At 36.7% G+C, this 24,304-nt stretch overlaps 1 protein-coding gene across 9 annotated transcripts in view; it reads right to left on the reverse strand.

Moving 5' to 3' along the window:
* Positions 1 to 24,304, reverse strand: part of DMD (dystrophin) — a 2,125,071-nt gene that overhangs the window by 334,018 nt on the left and 1,766,749 nt on the right. For all 9 annotated transcript variants that reach the window (XM_074323908.1, XM_074323912.1, XM_074323913.1 and 6 more), the window contains 3 exons: positions 23,322 to 23,442; positions 22,435 to 22,703; positions 1,532 to 1,678 (listed from right to left, as the gene is read on the reverse strand). In XM_074323908.1, the coding sequence (XP_074180009.1) occupies positions 1,532 to 1,678; positions 22,435 to 22,703; positions 23,322 to 23,442 (537 nt within the window). The remainder of the gene's footprint in view (positions 1 to 1,531; positions 1,679 to 22,434; positions 22,704 to 23,321; positions 23,443 to 24,304) is intronic.

The raw sequence follows: 24,304 nt of genomic DNA on the forward strand, positions 1-24,304 counted from the left end.
AAATTTTTCCTATCAGTCATCATGTTTTGGCCTCATTTGTAAATTGACATGCCACTGTCACAAATCTTGAAGTACATTCTGAACGCAAATATGGCATTCAGCTCTCTAAAAAGAAATGTTAAGCTATAGTTCAAGAGTGCTTGAATGAAACAAATGTGGCCACTGGTTTTCCTTGCACAGTTATTACTTTTCTTATTTATGCTTAAAATGAAAAACATATTAAGGATGAAAATGATAAGATTTTAATATTACTTAACCACTATGGAGCAAGTAGACATAGGAATGCATTTCTTAACTATATTGCCTTGCTTTAGTAAATGCCACTTATAACATTCTATCATACAAATATTTCAAGGCTATCCATCACGACAAGAATTAAATTATGCAAGCTCAAGAGGTCTTGAATTTGGAACTTGTTTTTATTAGAGATCTAGCAATTCTTTAACAGGACTTTCAATCACACCCCTTGCTAGATGGACTGCCAACGGGAAAAGTAATCTGGTTTATCATTTCGTTCTTATTAAAACATTGAAAAAACATATTTTTAAACCCAGTTTCCTCTCTGTCCTTAGTGGCATACACTCTGCATCTTATGAAATAGGAAAAGGAGAGAAAGTAATTCTCTAATTCTGTGGTTAGACCAGGTTTAGGATTTTGGGGTTTAATGCAGTGTCCTTCATGTAGGGAATATATAGACATACCTCTTCCATCATCGCATTTCTGAGTTCTTACTATGAGCCAGGTACTGTACAACAACTCCACATGAATTACTTCATTTAATATTACAGCAAGAATGTTAGAGATGAGGAAACTAACAAGAGGAAAGGTCAAGTGACTTCAAGATCATGCAGTAAATCTGATTCCAAAATCTGTTTGCTATAATAGTAATAATTATAACTGCAACCATACCAAGAGCTAGAGTTTATATGGTGTTACCACGGGGCTACTCCTGTTCCAAGTACTTTCCATGTATTTTGACTTACTCATCCTAATAGTAAAACAATATTTTAGAAACATTTAATATCCCCATTTTCTTCAGATGATAAATCAAGGCACAGAGAGTTTAAATAACCTTGGGCTTACTTAAATTCCCTGTATTTATTATACAAACCTATGAAAAACTTGTGTAAGTTTGTGATAGGATCTTCTTTTTTTAAAAGCTTTTAGAATGTCTTACTTTCAACTTTTGCTTAAATTAGGGAAGGAAAAGGTGTTTGAAGAATCCAAGCAATAATAGTACAAGGTAATTGCATGCCAGTAATTTAGTTCTTCTATCACGATTCAGCATTATCTTCCATGTGTATTGCAAGATACAGTAAAGCCTAACTTTGAGCCATTTACAAAAGTTACTATTAATAGGTTTGAAAACATTTATATAGGGGCTTGTGAAAGAATATAAAATATCCCACACCCACAAAATACTACTGTGAGCATCACATGAAGAAATTACTTTTACAGTTCTGCCTCAACAAGCTTTAGGTGTGTATTCTTTTATTGTAACAAGGAACTGCAAAGCTCATGATGTGCCTACCTGCAGAAGCTTCCATCTGGTGTTCAGGTCTTCCAGAGTGCTGAGGTTATAGGGTGACAGCTGAATGCCCAATGTGGTGAGTTGGCGAGCAAGGTCATTGACGTGGCTTACATTCTCTTTAAGAGGCGCGATTTCTCCCCGAAGTGCCTGTGTGAAACAGTCAAGGGCAAATTGGAAGATGAGAACACTTAAGGCAAAGAAACGGACACCTGGGAACTACAAGTTATCTTCTTCTGTTTGGGGTGCAGGGTCAGTGACATTTGCTCTATGATAGTGGTAATAGAACAGCAAACATTTGTTAATGAGTGAATAATAGTAACTCATATCTATGGAGCACTTCTTAGGTGCCTAATCCTTTGATGAGTTCTTTCCATACATAATACGATTTTATTGCTATACAAGAACACTATGAGGTTCATAGTTGGAGAATTCTCATTTCACACATGAGAAAAACTTACAGAGGTTAAACTTTGCCTGAAGTCCAATGGATCAACACTGAGGAAACTGGGACACGTACCCACCCAGGTTTGCCTACCTCCAGAGTGAATAATCTTAACTATTATATTATATACCCCTCCAAACAAATTCTGGATCGGCAAAGTAACAGGACAAATATAATGCTGTTAGATTCTCAATTCTACTCATCTCACAACCAGAAATGGATTTTTTAACAATAAAAAGATATATTCAGTCATAAAATATTACATTCATACTTTGCACCAACTACATAATAAATCGATTCATTTAGAGATGAGGGTATTTTGTCAAGTTCTAAGAATGACTTCCTGGTCTCCTGGTAGTTCAGTCCTTGCAGCAGTGACTTAAGAAGGCTCCCAAGGGGCTTCTCAGCTGTCTCTAAAGCACTAGATTGGGATTCTTTGATGCAATGCATCATGACAATCTGTTGAGCAGAAGAACCCTATGCAGATATGGGGAGGATATTATCATGCATCATATCTACCCTATTGAGATGACATTTATGGATCTTTAACATGATGCATGATGTCCAAATGTTCCAATGAACAATTTCTAAGGGACAAATTCCCTCACTTAGGAGAACAGTTTGTGTAATGTAATGTCTGTGCACAAGGACACCGTCATTTACTTGGCTATATGTGCTGTTTTGACTTGTTTGATCTGGGCAGGTGTTATTTCTCTGGTTCACTATATTGAGAAAAAAGCACTGTTTACATTGACCTCATGTATAGCCCTCTGGTTCCCTCCAAACTGAACTGGAAGGAGCCAGTACGTCTATTCCAAATAAGAATGATGTTATCCTATCAAATCAACCTGAATATCTCACCACTGGTATTGCACGGAGTATGAGACTCTTCTATGGTTCTTAGCTAATAGAAGACACTGTGATAATCACTCTGTTGAAATTAGAGGTTTTTCTTTAAAGGGATCATTAAAAGTATTAAAGAATCCTGGGATTTCTTTTGCGAGTGATGAAAATATTCTGGAAGTACACAGTGGTGATGGCGGCAAAACATTGAGAATACACTAAACACCACAGAATTGTACACTTTAAAAGGGTGAATTTCATGGTATGCGAATTACATATCCATAAAAATAAAAGCAAAGGAAAACAAAAGAAACCCTTCTGACTGACCACACACATGCAAAAAATCCTATCTGATTTATTTATCTTTATTGAAGTTTATGTCAGTGGAATGTCATCGGAATCAATCTGAAACCAAAAGTTTTTATAGGGATTGATAGTAACTATTATTATTTCATTTCCTTATAATATATGGATTAAAAGAATCAGAATAAGTGCCCATGGAGAGAGGTGGTTAAAACCCATATCCGTGAAGTCATACCTCTAAAATGAAATGATCTGTAATCACTTTGTTTTGCATAATAGAAAGGGTAGAAAACAGATTTGTTAAATGGCAATGGGGAATACCTAGACAAGGACAATTACAAAATGGAACCATTTTGTTCTGGATAATAATATGTGTTTCTAGTAACCACAGATAAATATCATATGAGTGGGAACTGTAAACAGGAAACCATTGCAGAGATGTCAGGATAGCCAAGTGGAACCTGACAATACTGCAGGTTAAACCTATACGCTAATAATCTGCCTTCACTAGCATGGCTCCTAGCCATTACGGTGAGTATCCATCTTAGTTAAATCATATCTAGATTTCAGCTCTCTTTGGATTACATAATCTACACGTTCAAGTGTCTCCTATTAGAATATTTTGATATTCACTTCCTCCCCCAAAATCCTGGGCACAGATTTTAATCCTGCATGAATGGTTTCAAGGATGAAGGGGATTAAAAAAATAAATTCCTGTACTCATAATGAATCACCACACTCACTCTCCCTACCCCTCTTCTTCTTTTCCTCCTCTCTCCCCCCACCCCTTTTTCTGTCTCCACCATCATGGGCTCTTGTGGGTTTTCACCCCCTCGGCTCTAACAATTATAGTACAAGTTCTCTGAACTGATCTCCACTTAAGAGTCATAAGGTTAGGCAGTGTCCATTCTCTGCGAAACACACTGACAGGGGCCTCTGACAGCCTCTAAATGAAATGTTAGAGGTATCTGTCAGTATGCATGGTCTTCAGATCTCATTAGTTGAGTTGACAGTGGTGCGTATGTCACAGCGGTCGGTTGTGTTCTCAAACCTGTTTTTGCCAGTCAGTATTTCAAGTACACAATTTAATCAAAGATTTCCTTAACCAAAGAAATAGAAGTCTAAAAAATAAGTTATTATTCCTATGAAAATCAGGTTAAATACTCTGAAAAGCTGCTTGAAAAATAAAAAGAAATATTGTTGAATTGGATGTGGACAAGACAACTTATATAAAAGAATTGAAAAAACAAAAAATTTAGAAGGATTCCATATTCAGAATGCTTCTCATGTTTCCTGGTGGGCTCTGCCTACATTAAAGAAACTGGAAATCAAAAAGTTTGTATTCCCAATGTGATTTATGGAGAACTCTAATCAGTGAATCTCAAAAAAAAAACAAAAAACACCAAAAAAAACCTTCACACAACATTAAAATATTGATGACTATTTTAAGATAGAAAAAAATGTCTAAGACATATTTTTTATGATTCCCTGATTTATCTGACTTTTTCAATTAACAGTTGAACTCTAGGTCCTCACTGAATTGGGATAAAAAGCATCTATTATATATTTTTATGACTACTATTTTACTACCATTGCTACTGCTACTTATATTATCATCAATTAAGGATTAAAAAAAAGCCATTTGTCTAGTTTAATTTGAGTGTCTAAATTTCTTTTAACCTAAATGGAGCTTTGTGGGGAGGTCAGTTGATAAAGAGAAAATTTGGTGTGAAGGTTCAGTTTGGGGAGATATTATGATGGGCTTGAGCAGACTAAAGAATTTGAGCCAGCAAGAAATCATCGTGAAGGCACTAAGCACACGAGAATGAAGACAAGGAGTTACCTTATGGTAGAAAAAAAGAAGAAAAAAGGAGGCAGGAGAGTGTCCAAGTCAGTTTTCACTTTGGCATTTGACCTAGGTTCAGGTGGTAGCTCCATACCACCTGAGGATGGCTCACTGCTTTAGGTTGTCAATGCCTAGAAGTATCTGTAACAAGAAGGGTAGCCCCCTAAACACTGAATTATAGGACATACTATGTAAAGAGGGAAGACAGGTACCATGTCATTTAAGTGGATGTAACATTGGGTTTGATGCTATTTCAAACATTAGAGCTTTCAATAGTGCACATATAAATCTATGTTTAAATGATCAAACACTAAACATAAAATGGCAAAAAAAGTACAGTTAATGCGGAACAATATGATGTGCTATTTAAATACTACCCAAATTTCATTAGATTTTATTCTAGTTTGAAAGCCGTGAGAAAACATTGAAGGGAACCATTATGCTGTGGGTTTTCTTTCAATCACTTAAACATCTGGAATATGTTCTCCATGAAAGAACAAACCAAGTCTAATTTTATTATGACTAGTTTCATGCAGGCAGAATTTTCACTTCATTAAATGTTGTCTGATTACAGATATAAAAGTACTGATTTAGAATGATATATTAGTCCGATATGTCAAGTTTTCCTTCTTTTTATGAAATTAAATTGCCTGTCAAATCTTTGCTTATCCTTATGTAGTTAAAGATTTGTTCAAATATAGATTTAGAATTTTAGTCATCATCCACTTTGCAACAAAAGAAAAGGATTGTCTAGTAACCAGGGAACATTATTTTGAAGGGATCAGTTTTGACTTGGTAGTCAAGGGACAATTCTACAAGGCATGTCAATTGGGAGGTGTGGAAAGAGTAAGTTGATTAACTTCGACTTTGAGGGCCCCCAGTTCCTCTGTGAAGTATGAAGCCACAGACCTGGCATAGAATTGGTGCGCAAAAAAGTCATTGAATGTAAGCAGAAATGAAGTGTAAGTGGGGAACATTTGAATTACTTGTAACAGGGGCTGTGAGAGGGAGTTGACCTAAGAAAACTAGTGAGGTTGCCAGGGTGGCGAGAACCCATCTGAGGCCGAGGCCCCACATTTTTTAGTAGAACTAACCTGCCCAACTTTCTCTTTCTGCAACAGGGTTCCGTGCAAGCATGGAGAAAGCAATTGATCCAGGTTTGGGGTTTTGTCAGGTGGTTGTGGCACAAGCACTTAGGGACAAGGGAGTTTAAATTTTAGCCACAATGTGACTGAAAAGCAGACCATGATATACAAACTGGATTAGGAGGAAAGTGGAGCAAGATAAGACTTGTAGATGGACAGAAAGTAGAGGGGTCAGTGGTGGAAGTCTGGGACAATCCAAGAGAGAGACCACAGCAGGAGCAAGCAAGCAAGGAGAGGAGACTCTGGGATGCTTGAATTAGCTCCACCATTTATGCGTTTAGTTAAAAATTGTGCAATATAATTTTTATATTAATGGTGCTACTGAACGTCTGAAAAACTTTCCCTCTTAGGGATATGAGACATTCTTCCTGAAATCTCAACCTACTAATTCATAGAGGTCCTGTCTCACTTACCAGGAATTCAAAATTACTAGGATCTGATGATGAAATGTCATTCCAGGACTATATACACTGCACAGAGAAATGTACATAATAAATACGACTTAAAAAATGAAGTGGTGACTGCATTTCTCTCTACAATGAAACCTTACTGAACAGATGTTTGTGAACCCAAGCCACTAAAAAATAGTCGAAAAAGGGGAGGTGTTAGGAAAAGTCTCAAGATTCTTCATGCTGATTTAGTAGTGAGAAGCTGAGTGTGTGTGTTGGGGGGGATGGAAATCATGTTCTGCAAATACCGATCTGGCATTGGGGCTCCTACATGCGGCTCAGGGAAGGCCTCATAGAGCCCACGGACCCGAGATTTGGGGGATAGGTACAGCCCAGCTGTGTTTTGTAGCTTGTCCATTTCTGGGTGGGTATATCATCCTGATGACAGTGAGTGCCTACCATTGAGGTCAAGAGGGCCATAGACCATGTTCTGCTTTGCCCGGAGGATCCGAGGTCTACTGGCACCTCTAAAATACCTAGGGGGTGGGGAAGGAGCTACTCAAATGCCGTTGGACCAAAAACAAAGCAACACAAGATGAGATGTAGGCAAATCTTTCATTGCAATGCATCAGGCTTGGAGGCTTCCACTGTTACCTATAATTCTTGGCTCTTTACTCTGGTTGGTTCCCTGCCTGGTTCGGTGCCCAGGATGTAGGTTCAGCTTTTGTCTCTGATACTTACTGCCTTAAGCTGGGTTTTGGAGAAGCAGAGTCTGAATGCTTTTAAGAGCCGGGGAGTGAGAGAAGCAGGACAAGGCAAGAAAGCTAAGTAAGGATGTGATCTCGGCTGGAGACCAGCATCAGCCTGGCCCAACGGGGAGCTCTGGAGCACAAACTATAACATAGTTGGTCCCATCTCGAGACAAGGGGGTTGTCCTTTTCTATCCCGATGTCATTCAGTCACTGGCCACTGGTGCCCCCGGGGCGGTCTTAGAGAAGGGGTGAAGTAACTTCCCAGGCAAGGTGGCTTGCTTTTGGATGAGGGAGGCTTTCTGGAAAAGGGTGCAACTGTGAGTCTTTAGCAGCCATACACAGAGTTGCTGGGGGAGCTGGGGTGCACCAGCTTAGTGAAGGAGTCTGGCTGAGGCGCCAACAGCGTCCACTACACAGACTTCATCCAGCTCCCCAATCTCCTTTATCCTTAGGCTTCAGTCCTTTATCCTCATCCTTAGGTACTTTTTGTTTTTTTTCTTGCAAGAGGCTTCTTACGTGAAATCTCATTACTAACATTACGGGGCTTTCCCATAGATCTCCAATAAAACTGGGACATCCCACCCTTTCCCTTAGAGTCCTTGATTTCTGCCTAATACTGAGGGATTGTATAGAGCTAAGACACAGGGTGTAGTTTGCAGACTGAGTACATCCCTCTGCCTTCAGTATCACTGTTTGCCTCTGGTTGGAGACATTCTTGACAATAAATTATGCCATTGAAACATGTACTCTGTTTTAATAGAGATGCGGCTGCATTACATTCCACCATCAGATTTTACTGTGGTAGCCTGAAGGCAAAATATTGTGCTGTTTATTTCCATTGTCTTCCTTGCGTTCAGTTTTCAGGGCGATTCTTGTACGTTTTCATATTTGGGCATAATCTGAATAAGGTCATAAATAATGAAACAGATTCAGAACTAATGACCTAGATGTAGCATAATCAGGATGATTTAGGGTAGGTTAAATTAAAAAAAACAAAACCCAAAAAACAGATTTTAGGGAAACAATGTGAACTTTGAAGGCATGAAGAAATGTGGTGCTTTTATTTCCCAAGCAATTAACAGTAATTATATTTTAACTATGGTTTCCCCTCAGAGTCACCACACTTCCAAATTTGTGGCACTAAAAGAATAGCAATTAACTGCTGTGTTTTTTCCATAAAGAATCTTCATGTTTTCATGAAAAATGATCTCTAGTTTCTGTTTGTAGTATTAAAAAAGAATGTGCACCCAAACACAAAAGCATAAATTCTTTTTTTTTTTTTTAACATTTTCTCATTTACATTCATCATAACTCTTCGTCTTTCAGGACATGGCTTCACTATGAAGCTTATAACCCCAATGTTCTTAAAATAAAAGCAGATTTATAGCTTTACCATGTTAACATGTCCATCTTCTTTCTTTTTTGTGCATGTTGTTCATTTTGCCTTCACAAATATAAATTGGAAATGAGGAATAGGATAGAATTGGTCACAAAGGAAAGGCTTCTACTTATAAGAACAAGTTGTACACATCTTAGTTACTTTAATTTCCTTCGAAACTTGTTTCTATAATCCTAACTCTTACTGCTAATTATTTCCCCTTTATAGAAAAAGAAGCAAACAAACCAAAAAATTAACCAAAATACCCCCCAAACAGTTCAAGGTTTTCATAGCTTTCTAATGGCACAATTAAAACAAACAGGAAGGTAGTTCATGAGTGTTTTACGAAGGTTAAATGCAAAATTTGTACAATTAAAATAAAAAGGCCTCTAATGAGTATAAATAAATCATTTAAGCAGACCATGTTTTCAGGCTGCTAAGGAAACAGAAGAAATGCCAATATTTTCTTTCTGAGAAATTTTAATTATATGTGACAAAACATCAAGCAAAATGGCAATTAATGAAATCTATTTACTTATTTAAGAATAAGTAATAATCCATAAACCGTTAAAAACCATCAACCACTAAGACACTGACATTCAAACTCAGGAGTTAGATTAAATTTCAGATGTAACGGGTATTTTGAATTTGTAAACATTTCTGCCAGTCGAAAATGTCCATGGTCTGTGCCCACATTTGCCACCACCACTGCCCCTGCCTAGGGCGTAGTCTTACTCTCACCCTTCTCTACATGGCATCTAAAACAGTGATTCTCAAACAACAGCGTGCGTCATTATCATGTGTTGGGCTTGTTCACACAGAGTTTGCTGGGTCCCACCCCAGTGTTTCTGATTCAGTAGGTCCAGAATAGGCCTGAGAATTTGGCCTTTTAAACAGGAAGGTAGAAGATGGTGAGTCTCTAGAACTCAACAAGCTTATTCTTGACTTAGACCCTTCGGGCATGCTGTTCCCTCGACCTGGAGTTTTGTATTTCTGCTTTTTGCCTAGCTGGCTTCTTTTTATGTACTTCAGTAGTCAGTTAATGTGACCATGAAAGTGAGCCCTTCCCTGGTTGCCCCATCTAAAGCAAGCTGCCCCATTAAAAGGAGAGGGTTACATTAATATCACCAGCACAGCTGTTCCCATGATACTCAGAAAGCTGGTTGACCAAGAGCAACTTAATGTAAGGTTGTGTAAGGTATAATATCAGTGCCAATGTTAGCTGTGTATTTTTGAAAATTGTAATTGCCAAGCATGACAGGAACACAGCAGGAGCCCACTCCTTGGGTTATTTGTTCTTAATTCATTCCTTGTTGTGCTTATGGTACGAGAGCAACACAACTCTGAACTATGAACTTGTTACAACTTTGGTAGATGTCAAAGGAGAATCAAAATATAGATTGTCTGTGTGCTTTCATTTTTTTCTAAGGAAATATGGAATTACTATTGACGAGTGACAATGAGATTTGGCCAAGAAGTAAGATTGGTCAGAAACAGGATGGTTGCCAATGGGAGAAAATTGTCTGTAAAATAGTTTTTGAAGGTCTTACATATGTGAAAGAGCATTTTGCCCTCTGTTTTTGTGCATGCTTATTTATTCACCATTCCAAAAAATATTCTTGAGCAACTATGATATTACTAGGGAATGTTCCCGGGACTAGGGACACAGCAGTGCACAAAACAGACCAAGTTCTTACGAGAATGCAGCTTAACTCTGATGAATATCATTTCATTTAAAGGATGATTGTTATTATACCAGGTTATAAAGAAACAAATTCCAAGCCAAATGTATCCATTGCTATAAAATGCAACATTTTAACCAAGCAAATATAGGACAAAATATGGTATTGTATATAGTTCTCAAGAGATTCTTTTTTCCATTAAAACAAATGAAGCTACTTCTGCATGCATAAATAATGATTAGTAGAAGAATCTAGGTTTGTGAGTTACCTGTGCAATATGCTACCCCTAGTTTGCTTCATACTGGGCACATTTATTTAATTTTAGTTCTATGGGGAAGGCACTCACTATTGAAACAAAATGGAATTTTGCTGATTTGATTTTCCATTCAATATATTGTTATCAACTTAGAAATACTAAAGCAGAACTGAACCAGAGATGAATATAAATTTTCTAAGAGCTGAGATAAAAATAATTAAATGGAAGCGGGCTGAAAAGGATTGTATAATGTCCTTCGATATCTACTTTTACTTTCAGATTATTGTAGCTCCTGAATTTAATAAATGGTTTTATGTAGTCCTTCCAAAATGCCTTTCTTACTTACAAATGGAACAATAGAAGAACAAGATATTTTACTACTTAAAGTCAAATGAAATCAACATAAAATGGATTTTCTTCACTAAAATCTATGCAAAAGCATGTTTAAAAATTACATTGGTAAACTTTTAATAATGGTTCATCTTCATTCCATCATCTTCCTAGCCTGAAAAGAAAGATTTAAGTATTTGCTTTCAACCAATGTTGCCCCTCCAGATACGTTAATGGTTATTATTTTTACCTAGATGTATGTGTGTGTGTGTGTGTGTATGTGTGTGTGAAAGATCTAGCTTCTTAAGTGGAGTCAAGAGTTTACTCAGTTGTTCATTTTTTTCACCACATATTGAGGACTTTTACTTTAAAAATATTCCTCTAATTTTTCTGATTACATCTTAAGGTAAGATCTAAATTCAAATCCTGTTATGTTCTGTTATGACAACTGTTATCATGGCAATATCCACTTAAGTACATGTGAATGATGAATAAAATACTACTTACACAAATGAGTGAGTCTATGTGTCAAACTGTCTAATCAATGAACTTAAATGTTACTTCAAAAAAAAAGTTCAAAGTCATTGGCCAAATCTACCCTTTAAAAAAAGCGATTAGTATTCAAGTAACAAAGAGATACTTTAATAGCAATAGATTTTTTTCTTTTTCAAAAAAGGAGTATGACTTGGTATCCTCAAAAAGCTGTGGGAGTGATTCTGTATTGATTATCTAAAGGAGAATGCTATTTCATTTGAAAAAAAAGGGCTTAAAATCTTAAAAAAGTAATCTTTTCACTAAGAATTCAAGATTTTTTTTGAAAGTTAAAGTGGGTCAGATTTCATTAAGAGCCATCTTGCATATGACATTCAACTCCAACCCCCAAGCAATTTTAATGCTGAGACAACCTTGAAAATGTCTTCCTTCAACTTTTGTAACAAAATGTCAGCGTGGTTCCAAAGGTAATATTTTATTCACTGTGTTAAGCCAAAGGATCAATAGAACTTTTGCTCCTTTGTTTAGCTTAAATTTCTTTTAATGAACCTTATGCTTTACTGTATGCACAAAAGTCATCATTTTATTGCATAATCCTTGTGGCCATTCTAGTATGGGGTTTGTGTAGGTTGAAAACCATGAACCATTCTGTCTTTAGCCCCGTCCCTGCTAGAAATATGTGGAGGCCAATAGCCAACAGACAAGTAGTGGGTGAAGCAAGTGAAATGTTGTTGCCTGTAGTCCTCGGGACAGACAAGAACCTTAAACCACAGGGCAATTAAATGGATATTTTGTAACGAGACCTAATAGGTTCACATCAATTGTATAGATTCCAAATTAGATTAAAATGTTTTAAAGTAGTAAATAAATAAAATGGAACTTGGCAGTGGTTTGTCACCCACTTCGAAAAAAACAAACCAATATGTTGCTTACTTTCCTCATTCACTTTATTTGCTATTTAATGACTGTACTTTAGTATAACTGTTGATAAATTGACTTTATTCTTTTTTGCTAATTTGCTTAATGCCACATTAAGATTATGATCGGATTTAAATATTTGATAGGGAAAACTTCCAAATGAGCCCACGGGGTCTATAATAATTCAGAATCCCAGGGAACAGGACTTCTAAAAACAAGTATGTTTTGAAACAGAACTGGCAGGCTCTTAACTATCTGAAAAAAAAGTTCACCATAAAAATCAATTCTGTAAAAGGAAATAGAAATTTATCTTAGTACTAGATTCTCTAGGCTCATTCTGGTTAACAGAGTTTGATATTTCAGGGCTGAACACACTGTGGAAACTTAATAAATATTGAAGTTTACAAACAAAAACATAACAATGATATGTGGACCAATTTTCAAAAACATTGAAAATCAATGTACCCTTACTCTGCTTAATTCAGTTAACTCAATTATTTAGTGTATACTTGATTTGAATGGGTTTATACATAGCTATTTCAATTTTACATTGGCATTAATCAAATTACTTTTATGGTAAAATTTCCTTTATTTCCACCTCCCTAGCTCTACCCCCAGAATTCCAGAAAAAGGGGGAAAATTTGTTTTGAATGCTTCTTGTTTAACATTAAAGTGTATTTTAGGATATCCGTTTCTATTATATTTATTCCAAAATCCTCATTATAGATATCACTCACCCTATACCAGAAATAAGAACTTTTCACAGGCATTTAACAGTGGTTTTGAACCACTTGAGGGGGAAAAAAAATCCCCTTTCTCCCATTACTGCAGTTAAGATTATTTCCTACTTTCTCCTAGTTGCTCTTTTAGTTTCACCCCACCTCCATCTTCATTTCTACACCCAAACATATACCATCCTCTCCTGAATGCAGATCCTTAATGGGTTGACAAGATAAGTCATGAGATGTAGGAACTCCTGGATCAGCTATTCATAACTAATAAGCAGTTTCAATTTTAAAAAGTTGAATAGTATTAACTATTCTGAATGCCCCGGATTTCAGAAACTCTTTAAAGCACTTGGCTTGTAATCAGTCTGTTTGGCAGGAAACTATGAGGAGAATTTTTAAATTTAATTGTTGTTATTGGTAAATGTGATGAAATTTAAACAAAGTAAAAAAATTAAGTGAGTAAATATCTGAATTTTAAAGTATTAATAGTGGCAATGTCATCTAAAGCAAACCCCAAATGGTACAAGTGCCATTAAAATACCAATAGAAAAATTGGAATAAGTGTGAATGTCTTTTTCCAAAAACTGTGAAGGTCTTCTACAACAGAGATTCAGAAAGAGTAGGCCATTATTCACATCAAGATTTCGGAGCAAAAATGTCTGATCAATTGAGACACAGATTATATACCTATAAAGCCAAAGTCACTTATAAAGCCATTTTCTTACTAATAATCATCATTTTCTTTCACCTTTTCATGAACTCTTCTCTTTCATTACCAATTCCGTCCAATAAGTACCTAGGAGGTAGGGTTGGGGAAAGGGTGGATGTTGCATAAACAAAATTTTCATCACTTCTGAAGAATTATGGCATGGATAGGAACACAACAGCATTGAAAAAGCCACACTGAGATATGGAAAGCTGAGTGGAATACTATGTTTGCTTACCAGTTGCAGGGGGTGCTTTTCCTGGCCTGGGCATCTCTCCCCCAGCTGCTGTGACTGTTGGCTACTAATGTCTCACAGCTGCCTCTCTTCTTCAGAAAGGTGACCTCTACTGATGGGCATCCCCTAGTCCAGGAGGTAACACATACCCTGGGCCTAGGAGGTAATTCATGTCCCCAGTGGTGGGCCACAGAAGAGCCCAAGAGTCAATTGTGTGTGTATTCGAGTCTGCATTTAGTGAGATCATCTTGGTAGCTCAAGTCAGCCATGGTGAGCGTATTTACACCATGACAACTGGAAAATACTACAGATCACTGTTCACCCCTTTTCAGAGCCAGTTGATATTTACTCGCAAACTACTGCCCATAGCCAATGACTGGCTGGGGTATAACAGGACAGTTCTACTATGTGGTTTATACTCTACAGCTCTCTCCTTATGGATCAGGATATAAAGCTAGAGTTTGCCGGAGATGGTACTCTTGCTTGGCTCTTTCTTCTCTCTTATTATGCTTCCCTGACTTCTACACAATCGTCTCCTGAAAGCAGACCACCTATAAATCATGGGCACCCAGACCCCTGTTCAGAGGGTCTGCTTCCAGGAAACCTGACCTATAACACCAGTAAGACATTAGTTAAGTGACTGCTGCACAAAAGCTTCAAAGAATCCGTGTTCAAAATTACAGAGAGCTACAAGTCATGGGTCTTTGGGGTGACAAGGATCAGATGAAACCGCAAAAGATAAATTTGAAATGGCGAGGATCTACTCTTTATGTATGTGTACATAACAGCAAGGTAATGGCAAGAGATGAGGCCTGCACAAATTGGGCAATTTTTCATTTCATGCTTCTCAACTTATGCTTTCATACCCATAGGTGAATGTATTGCAGGATTCACTTCACTTGAGATTTTAGAGAAAACCGTCTTCATATTAAAACACAACTCATACACGACGGAGAAGGTCATACGACTGATATGAGATTGAAGAAACAAAACCAGAAACATAAAAGAAATTTCAGGCTCATGGAAAAAGGAGGTAAGCAGGTGAAAGGGGGAAGGTATCAGGCTTCATTTCCTTGACCATTAAGGAAATTGAAGTAGAGAAGTTTGAGAAGAACTGCTTTTGGCAAATACAGTTGATAGAAAAATCCATACTAAGTGTAAAATAGAACTAGAATATTATTTTAGTGTAACAATCTTGTTATGAAAAAGTTTCCTCTTCTGAGGCCCCATTAAAAGGAGAGGGTTACAGTAATATCACCAGCACAGCTGTTCCCATGATACTCAGAAAGCTGGTTGACCAAGAGCAACTTAATGTAAGGTTGTGTAAGGTATAATATCAGTGCCAATGTTAGCTGTGTATTTTCGAAAATTGTAATTGCCAAGCATGACAGGAACACAGCAGGAGCCCACTCCTTGGGTTATTTGTTCTTAATTCGTTCCTTGTTGTGCTTATGGTACGAGAGCAACACCACTCTGAACTATGAACTGGTTACAACTTTGGTAGATGTCAAAGGAGAATCAAAATACAGATTGGCTGTGTGCTTTCATTTTTTTCCTAAGGAAATATGGAATTTCAGCTAAATAACTCACATTTTAGAACTGTTTCTAGTTAACGTGGCATATGCGTAAGTACACACAAGCTAATAAAAATTCTTGTTCCCTCAGCTTGGTGCTAAATAATAATATTCCCAGGAAAACTAAGATGCCATAAATATAATTCCCAGTACAATTGTACTCATGAAATAAATGAAAGATTCGCACTCTAGAATGAGATTAGACTTCTCTGGGTATAGATTTTAACCTTATCATAAATGAATGAATAATTGAGGTTTTAGATCCATTAATGCTGATAATATATTACTTAAGTTTTTGTTTTGAAAAGTCTTTTATTACCTAAGACTCTTGAGGAATAGTATTTTAATTACTACCAGCACAAACAAAGCTACTGGAGTAAATCCTCAGTAAACAGGATTGGCATATTAAAGGATCAGTTTTTGATACGGTTGCCTTCAAATAGTAGGAAGAATGATATTCTTTGGAGAAATTTTTATTATCAAATTAAAAACTTCTTTAGTAGAATAATGTCAGATGAACTCATTAGCTGAACATTTTGATTATCCATGTCCTCCCAAATATCCCATGACCAGAAGAGCTGTACAACTCTGATTTAATGCAATAACAATGGTAGCCAATTCCAGCTTCTTCTTTTATCACAGTCCATCAAAGGAATCCAAAGAAATCCAAATTAAAATAAGTTCAATAACAAAAAGAACACGTTTCTTTTCCAACTGTTGTAAAGCCTTCTCCTATCTTTAAGTAAAGTTCACTTAGTAATTATCTTATTTATGAAAGTAAAAGCAGAAGGATGTTTCTCTTATTAAATAAATGGCTTTATGCTTTGAATGCGGAAGGAATCTTGAAACAGTCAAGAAGAAAGCGTGTTGAATGTCATCAGCTCATTTCCTCCCACCCACTGTTTTAAATCGTTTACTTGGTTCCAATGTATACTACACTTACATAAGTTGTTTATGAAGAGCCAAATTAATAGTCTTTGCAATTGTTTTCGTTGGAATTTGGAGAGCTGACAAATGAATTAGTAGAAAATGGCAATTCTACATGAATTAGCTTTTAAGTCTCCCTAAGAGGCTGATGCAGAACTTAATAAGAGACTTATTAGGAGAAGTAGGACAACTTAATTCAGATTGATTATAGACTTTGGTGAAGACAGCTGGGGTTCAAATGAAACTGAAAAAGAACTTATATGCACTTCAAAGTATGCTAAGCAGATGTCTGAAACAATTACTCTGCACTGTCTTTTCAGAAGTTTCAAAGGCAGGATGGGAATAGCATGGTAAACGAAGGTTCTCGTTGCCTAAGATGAGGTAGGGGCTTTTAAAACACACACAGCAGTATCTACAATCAGATGCCTTGGGTAAGGGACATGATTCAAGACTGCTGTCCTAAGTAATTTGCTTTTAGCTTTATAAACAAAGCAGGAAATGAGAGAGAATACATGGGAACTAATAAGGTCTCCTGGCAACGCTAACTTACAATTAATTTTACACTGAACAAATAATTTGGTCAGGAATTTTAAGATAACTAATACCTATTTTAGTTTCTAAGCCCTATTAAAGCTAACAATGATCATTCTTTTTAAAAAAATAAATACTATTCTTTTCAAGTATGTGAGACTTTACCATAATACTTTTTCTTATTCCCAGATAACAAAGGCCAAATCATATGCTTTTAAACATCACAATTGCACGCTTTGAAAACTATATAAAACCTTGGTTACTCCATCTGACAGGCATTAGTTCCATATTTAATCCAGATTTTAAAAAGAGTGCATCTTTTTTGTTTGCATTTTCTTCTCGGTCAGAGGCTTATATAATATAGATAGCATTTGTATAAAGATAACACCAGAGGCCTCCACAGAGCAATTCACGTGCAGTTAGTAACAATTAACAAAATATTAGTAAACTGTCCTTTTGCTACTATGGGCAGTACACCTCATTCATTATGGAGATGTTATTCCTTTATTCAGAGTTGGGAGAACTTACATATTTGGAATGCTCCTTAGGGCTGCCCAGTTTGTGAGGGTTCTGTGTAACCATGCATCCCCCATCTCTACAGGAAAGGATTATAAACTTCCTCTATAAAACTCATATATAAGAAAAGGATTTCAGGTTGATGCATATAAATGACACATATAACAGAATCAATAAAATAATAAAACATTAGAACGAGGGTTAAGATGACAAAAGCAGTAAGGGACGATAGAGTTGTGTGCACATGGCTGAAAGCTTCTGGCTTGTCAAAGTGTCTATGGCATTCTAATATGTTACATCACATTTCACATTATCTGTCAGAAGGAAACGTACTTGGTTTTCTCAAAGTCAAATTCTGAGACAGCATTTCTTTGACAAATTTCTCAGATAAACCAAGCCACAGGGACTCAGGATGGTAGGCCTGAAGAGATGCTTTTGCCAGTTTTCTTCTTAAATTTTTAGGTGTGAATGCTGAACATAAATAAGTCAGAACAGCTTCTTCATATGGTGAACTTCACCGTAGGGACTATGGTGGCTTCATCACAGTTCCTACTCTGCTATACACATCATTACATTGTTGTCAATTATAATTCAAAAAGGTCTAATCAAAATATTTTATTATAAGAACGTCAGGGAAAAACTCACTGAATCCCTGCCCTTGACTCTTCACAGTAAGAAATGTTAAGTTAAAAGTCTGATAGAAAACATAAAATGCCTAACTACATAGGTGTGACAAATATGCGTATTCCAAGATGGCAGCCTGGGAGAGTTTAACTATAGTGTGTGGAGTAACTGTGTTTGAAGTCAACAGGCAAACTAAGGGCTGTGAAATATTCCTGGCTCAAGGATGATGCGTCACTCTCAGTATAAAGAAACCATGGTAGATTAGAACAAAAAAAACCTTGGAAAAACACCAACTCGTACAAACTGTTTCACACAGGAATTATTCTTAAGAACAAAACTGTCATATGTAGGTTCAAAAGTGATTGTACTAATTTAAAGTCTGCCTATATTCCACTTATAGATCTATGTAGAGCACCGAGTGATTCAAGGAGTTATTCATATTCCCCATGACTATAAGGAATGTAAGAATATTTGTGTATTTACATAAACATTGGTATTATTTCCAGTAAAGGAGACATCATGATTCTGGCCTGAAAATATATGATGAGTACTATAAATCATGAATTTTAAAAACAAAGAGGCATTTAAAACTTAAATGTTATTCTAGTGGTTATTCCCATGGAAGCTGTATTTGGAAGGCTGAGGTTCTCTTAGTCAATATGAACATTACATTCCTTTCTCTTGAAGTACTCTATGTACACTGTCCTGAGGATAATTACCTAGCAATAATGCCATTTCCATAGTGTCCCAGGACTTAGCTGCTGTTGTTTGATTCATTTTCCAAATCCAAAAGCCACATTTGCTAATGAAATGATATAATGCTAAATCCTACAGAAACACACATTCCATAGTTGCTGGAATAACAACTTCTTTAACAAATGAGATCAGAATGGAGGTGGGTATTATGATAGAGTCACTAGGGGTGATGAAAATGAACTGAGATGGCTATATAAAATGTTCTTCTGGCTGCATGCCTAGCTATCAATTTGGAGTCACCTACAGTGTGGAACCTCTGAGGCCTTAAATTGCTGAGTAGAAAAAAACGGGAACAGTGGTTTTAAATATTCTGCTACTTCTTTTCGAAAAGAAGTTTTGGTTCACCAAATTCACTCCTTAGAAACTACCACCCACTACCAAAGCTTCAGAGTTTCAAAGCTGGTGTTGTTGAGATGCAATAGGGAAAACTGTTTTATTTTATTTCTACTGCAAAATGAAGAGGAGCTACTGAAGGGAAATAAATATATATGAATTCATGGAATCTGTAACTTGAAATTATGCATAAAATACTTATGCAATACTGGTTTAGAAACCAAAATGATCACATCTATTAGGACCAGTTCATAAATATTCTGATAGTTACTATAACTTAAGTGTATCTTAGAAGTGTTGATATATATATATATATATATATATATATATATATATATATATATATATATGCTCTTTTTAAAGGACTATTTAAGATGTATATGCTTTGTTATTATTGGGATCAGAATGAGAGTCTTACAGGTAGGGTATGGAAAATAGATTTGGTCTTAGGATCAAGAACAGGTAAGAAAGGGGACATAAAAGGAAAACTGCAAATAGGGTTGGGTAAGGGCTAGCGGACATGTAAGCTGTTCTACTTTTATTTATTTTTTGTTATTAAATCATGCTGCACACATTCGCCATCTATACTAAGTATCCTACAAACACTCCTGTGTGACAGATATGGCTAACAATGAATCCTTTATGTCTCCTCTAAAGCCGATATATATCCAGCCACTTAATTGATTTATTAACTAATTTAGTTCATTTTGGGACATTCTCCTAAACTTGTCATTTTGGGGGGGAATTTTTTTAAAAATTTAGTTCCTATGTATTTGGATAAAAATAGTGTTTTCATTTTTAATGCTATCTTAACAAAGATCGAATCAAATCAACACTAGACTACAGACTTCATGAGGGCAAAGACCAAGTCTGTTTCATTCATAACTACATGTATAGCACGCTGTATAGTGGCTCATAAATAGTCATTGAGTGAAGGAACAAAGAAGCTGAATCAGATTCCTTACATGTTGCTTGGAGTTCAAAGATACACAGCATTATCCTTGCTCCTAGGACCCTCCCTTTCTCTGGGAGAAAAGAAGTATATAACTGACTTGCTACAATAGAGGTAAAATTTAAGTGGGACAATTTACACATATGTGGTAATCTATGAAAGCACTGAATTGAGAGCAGTTTCTTCTGTTTGATGGGAGTTGGGGATGGGAGGCACTCAGGGCAAACTACAAAGACAGGTGCCATTTCAGCAGGCAGAGAACGTGGAGTGACCCAGGTGGAGAGAAGAGCACATTTGCAAAGGTAGAGAGTAATGAAAGAAGATGGCATATTTGGACCAAAGGGTGGTAAGGTCAGACTGAACTCAATGGCCTGGGGTATGAAAATAACAGTGAGGAACTGAAGCCAGGGCTAGGAAGAAAAGGGCCACCTGCCCTCTCCATCCACTGGGCTTCATTCTCAGGCAGGCAGTCTCCTCTAAGCAGTTTGGACTGGAGTGGTAAGAGGATGGATAATGCGGAAATAGCAGTAGAGACTGTTCATTCATTCACCAAATATTTAAAAGGTAGTGTTTCCAATAATGCCAGGTACACTGACTGAGAAATGGGATTTAAAGATGTAGAATACAATAATCTGAGTACCAGATACTGAAGGTCAGACCAGGACACGGTTGAAAAGAGGAGAGAAAACATAAAAAGAGATATTCTGATGTAAAAGGAGCAATCAAGTGCAGTCAGTGAAAATGTAGATGGATTTAAGGACGGACTTCAAGTTTCTAGCCTGGGCAACTTGCTGGATTATGATCCAGTCACTGAAATAAGAAGCACAGAAGAAAGGGCAGGTAAAAGGGCATAGCAGTAAGGGAAGGGACAAACCAACGGGAGTACAAATGAACGGGGTTTCAGAATGGTTCTATTTTGATTCTAATGGCATATGGGTTAGGAGATCAGAAAAGAGGTCCAGACTAGAAATTTAGATTTGTCACCATCCATGCCATTTCCCACTGGGAGCATTTATGCAATAAAAAGAGACCTGAACTAAGGTTAGAAATTTGGCACACCAACATTTGAAGGCTAGGGTGAGTTTCAGAATTAAGGGGAAAAAAGGAAGAAGAAGAATGCAGATAGCACAGTGCCATGGAAGCCAACGGAGAAAAGACCTTCTAGAATGCCAAGTGCAGGTGAGAAGTCACTTATTTTGAATTTGAATCTGGGAGGACGTTTGTTGGTTTTGATACTAGATGAGTAAACAAAATATGCTTCGAGTTGCTGGTTTTTACAATGATACTCCTAACTATGTATATTCTTTCTTTATAAATATATTGATCAGCTTTGTTCCAAAAGGGAATGTAACTTTGGTCTCATGGACAGTATTTCAGACAACAGAACTGTGGTTACCAGAGGGGAAAGGGGGTGGGGGGAGGACGAAAGGGGTAAAGGGGGTCATATACATGGTTACAGAAGAAGAATAGACTTTGGGTAAGGAGCACACAGTGGAATATACAGATGATGTATTATAAACTTGTGCACCTGAAATTTATAGGATGTTATTAACTAATGTTACCCCAATAAATTTACTTTAAAAAGTATTTCAAATATGTAACGACATTTCCTAGTATCTACAATGGGCCAATACAATTAAAAATTGTATTATACAGGGAGCGGGGTTATCACTTTGTGAAGGGTATAAATGTCTAACTATTACATTGTTTTGTACACATGAAACTAATAAAAAAATTGTGTTATACACATTGCTTTCTAAGGGAAGGGCAATATTAACGGCCATAACAGGTACCATAACTCAACCCAGTCACATAGTTTAGTCAGCAAAAAGGCCCAAACCTAGACTCCTGGCTCTTGATTAAGTGTTGTATGTTTTCCAACCCTGATACTACATGCCACAGAGAACATACAACACACACATAAACATGTGAACCAGACCACTGTAGTACAAACACTTCTTAGTTACTATTAATTTCCTAATAGCAAAATCAAATGATTTTTTTTGCCCTGTAACTTTTTAAGATTTTGTTTTGTATTAGTGAAGACAGTCAGACGATTAGCTCACTATCTTCTCTTCAAGAAAATACCACAAGCAAGAAGACTGAATTTGTGAAAGACAGACTGATTGCTAATGCTTAGGAGCCCTATTTTTACCTATGTGAGAAGAAAATCCTGCACTAGAGTTCAGATTAGAACCTCTTTTGAGTCTCTCAAAGGGCCCCGAAGGAAAGTAGTAGACGGTACCTTGACTTTTTCAAGGTGATCTTGGAGAGAGTCAATGAGGAGATCACCCACGGGCTGCCAGGATCCCTTGATCACTTCCGCTTGACGTAGTTTGAGGTCCAGCTCATCCGTGGCCTCCTGGAGTTCCTGGAGCCTTTTGAGGGCCTCATCTAGTTTTCTCTGCCACTCAGCAGAATGCAGGTTCAATTTTTCCCACTCAGTGTTTACCTCCTCAGCCTGCTTTCGTAGGAGCCGTGTGACATTCTGGGCTCTCTCCTCAGGAGGTAGCTCTAAATTGGTAATACGACAAGGTTTTAGGTCACATTCATTTTTGTTTAAAGAAAAACATTGTTGAAAAGGTCATACTGCAAGAAAGAGAGTACAGTTTAACAAGAGGCCAAGCTACAGATTAATGGCTCTTTTGCACTTTGGCATAAATTTTGATATAGTCCAGCACATCTGAAGTCTGTCTCCCTGAGCGAATTTATTCTACGTTGTATCAATCAGATAATTCAGGATGCATTTAAGTATCGAGCAGGAAAATGTTAGGATGCACCCCACAAGCTCTAATTTACTTCAGTCAGGCTCTTAAATTGAAAATTAACTTGAGTCTTTGTAACAATAGAAATCCTCCTCACAGATAATCTCTTTTGTTTATTATTTTCTAAATGTTTTAATAGCTGATCACTAATCTCTTTTAATGTTTGTTTGTGAATGTGCAAACAGATTTATGCATGATGGTTTATAACTCCTTATTCCTTTTTCAACAGCTATGTTTAATTTGAATCAATTCTATTTAACCTAGAAAATATGAGAGCTATCCAGACCCTGGCAGCCAGAATGGATGGGTCGCTCTGTCACCGCTGATCCTTCTATCAATATGTTATTACAATTCCACATTCAATTACCTCTGGGTTCCTGGTAGAGTTTCTCTAGTCCTTCCAAAGGCTGTTCTGTCAGAAATATTCGTACAGTCTCAAGAGTACTCATGATTACAGGTTCTTTCGTTTTCAATTCCCTCTTGAAGGCCTGTGAAATGAAGTGAAAAGAAATGCTTATTTGGCTTGTGACACTCTTTTCAAAATTAATCCCAGGGACTCAGAACTTGGTTATGAAATTCCCAAGTCAACTTGTATCACCTTTATTTAGAAACTGATAATTATAATATGATAAAGAAGGCTATATGGGTATTTCTGTTAATCAGGAAAAAACTATGTTTGCAAAACTATTCTGGAGAGGCTAGGGAGCTCCGTTAATGTCCTTTCATTAACATAAGAGTGATTTATTTATATAACCTGACTGCCAGACTTAAAATATAGAGCTAAAGTCACAAGATACATGTTGTAAAACCCTAACAGGGCTAATGAGGACTTATACATATCCAAAAGATTGAATATCCAGAACATAATGGGAAGCTTGAGGGGCCATTTGGAAGAAGTTAGGCTGTACTGAAGTACACAACCAATCTAATTCATAATCACCATTAATTCTACCAAAATGTCTGACAATGAATAAAATGATGTATTAACAGTAAACTAAGTTAAAAACTCAATAATTAAAAAAAATACCCATTGCATTATTCATTGTGTCTTCTTTGAGAATGGTAGAAATATTCTGAGATATCCTGGTGGTAGGATTGTGGGAACCAGTTGCTAAAAATGAGTAGGCCTAGAATAGGTGTCTTGAGATCACTGGGGTTAGTTATCACTTTAAATCTCTAATCTGTAATCTTCCTTGTTACAGGGGGTTAAAAGAAAAGCAAAATGCATAGTTTCTGCCTTCAAGAAATTTCTGGACCAAAAGAAGGGAGAAAAATAGCACACTAGAAAAAGAGTGAAAACAATACCATTCTTATAAAATCGAGTGCTAAGGGTTGTGAGACATTCTAGGA

The sequence above is a fragment of the Rhinolophus sinicus genome, chromosome X, assembly GCF_036562045.2.
Source record: "Rhinolophus sinicus isolate RSC01 chromosome X, ASM3656204v1, whole genome shotgun sequence".
Taxonomy (NCBI): domain Eukaryota; kingdom Metazoa; phylum Chordata; class Mammalia; order Chiroptera; family Rhinolophidae; genus Rhinolophus; species Rhinolophus sinicus.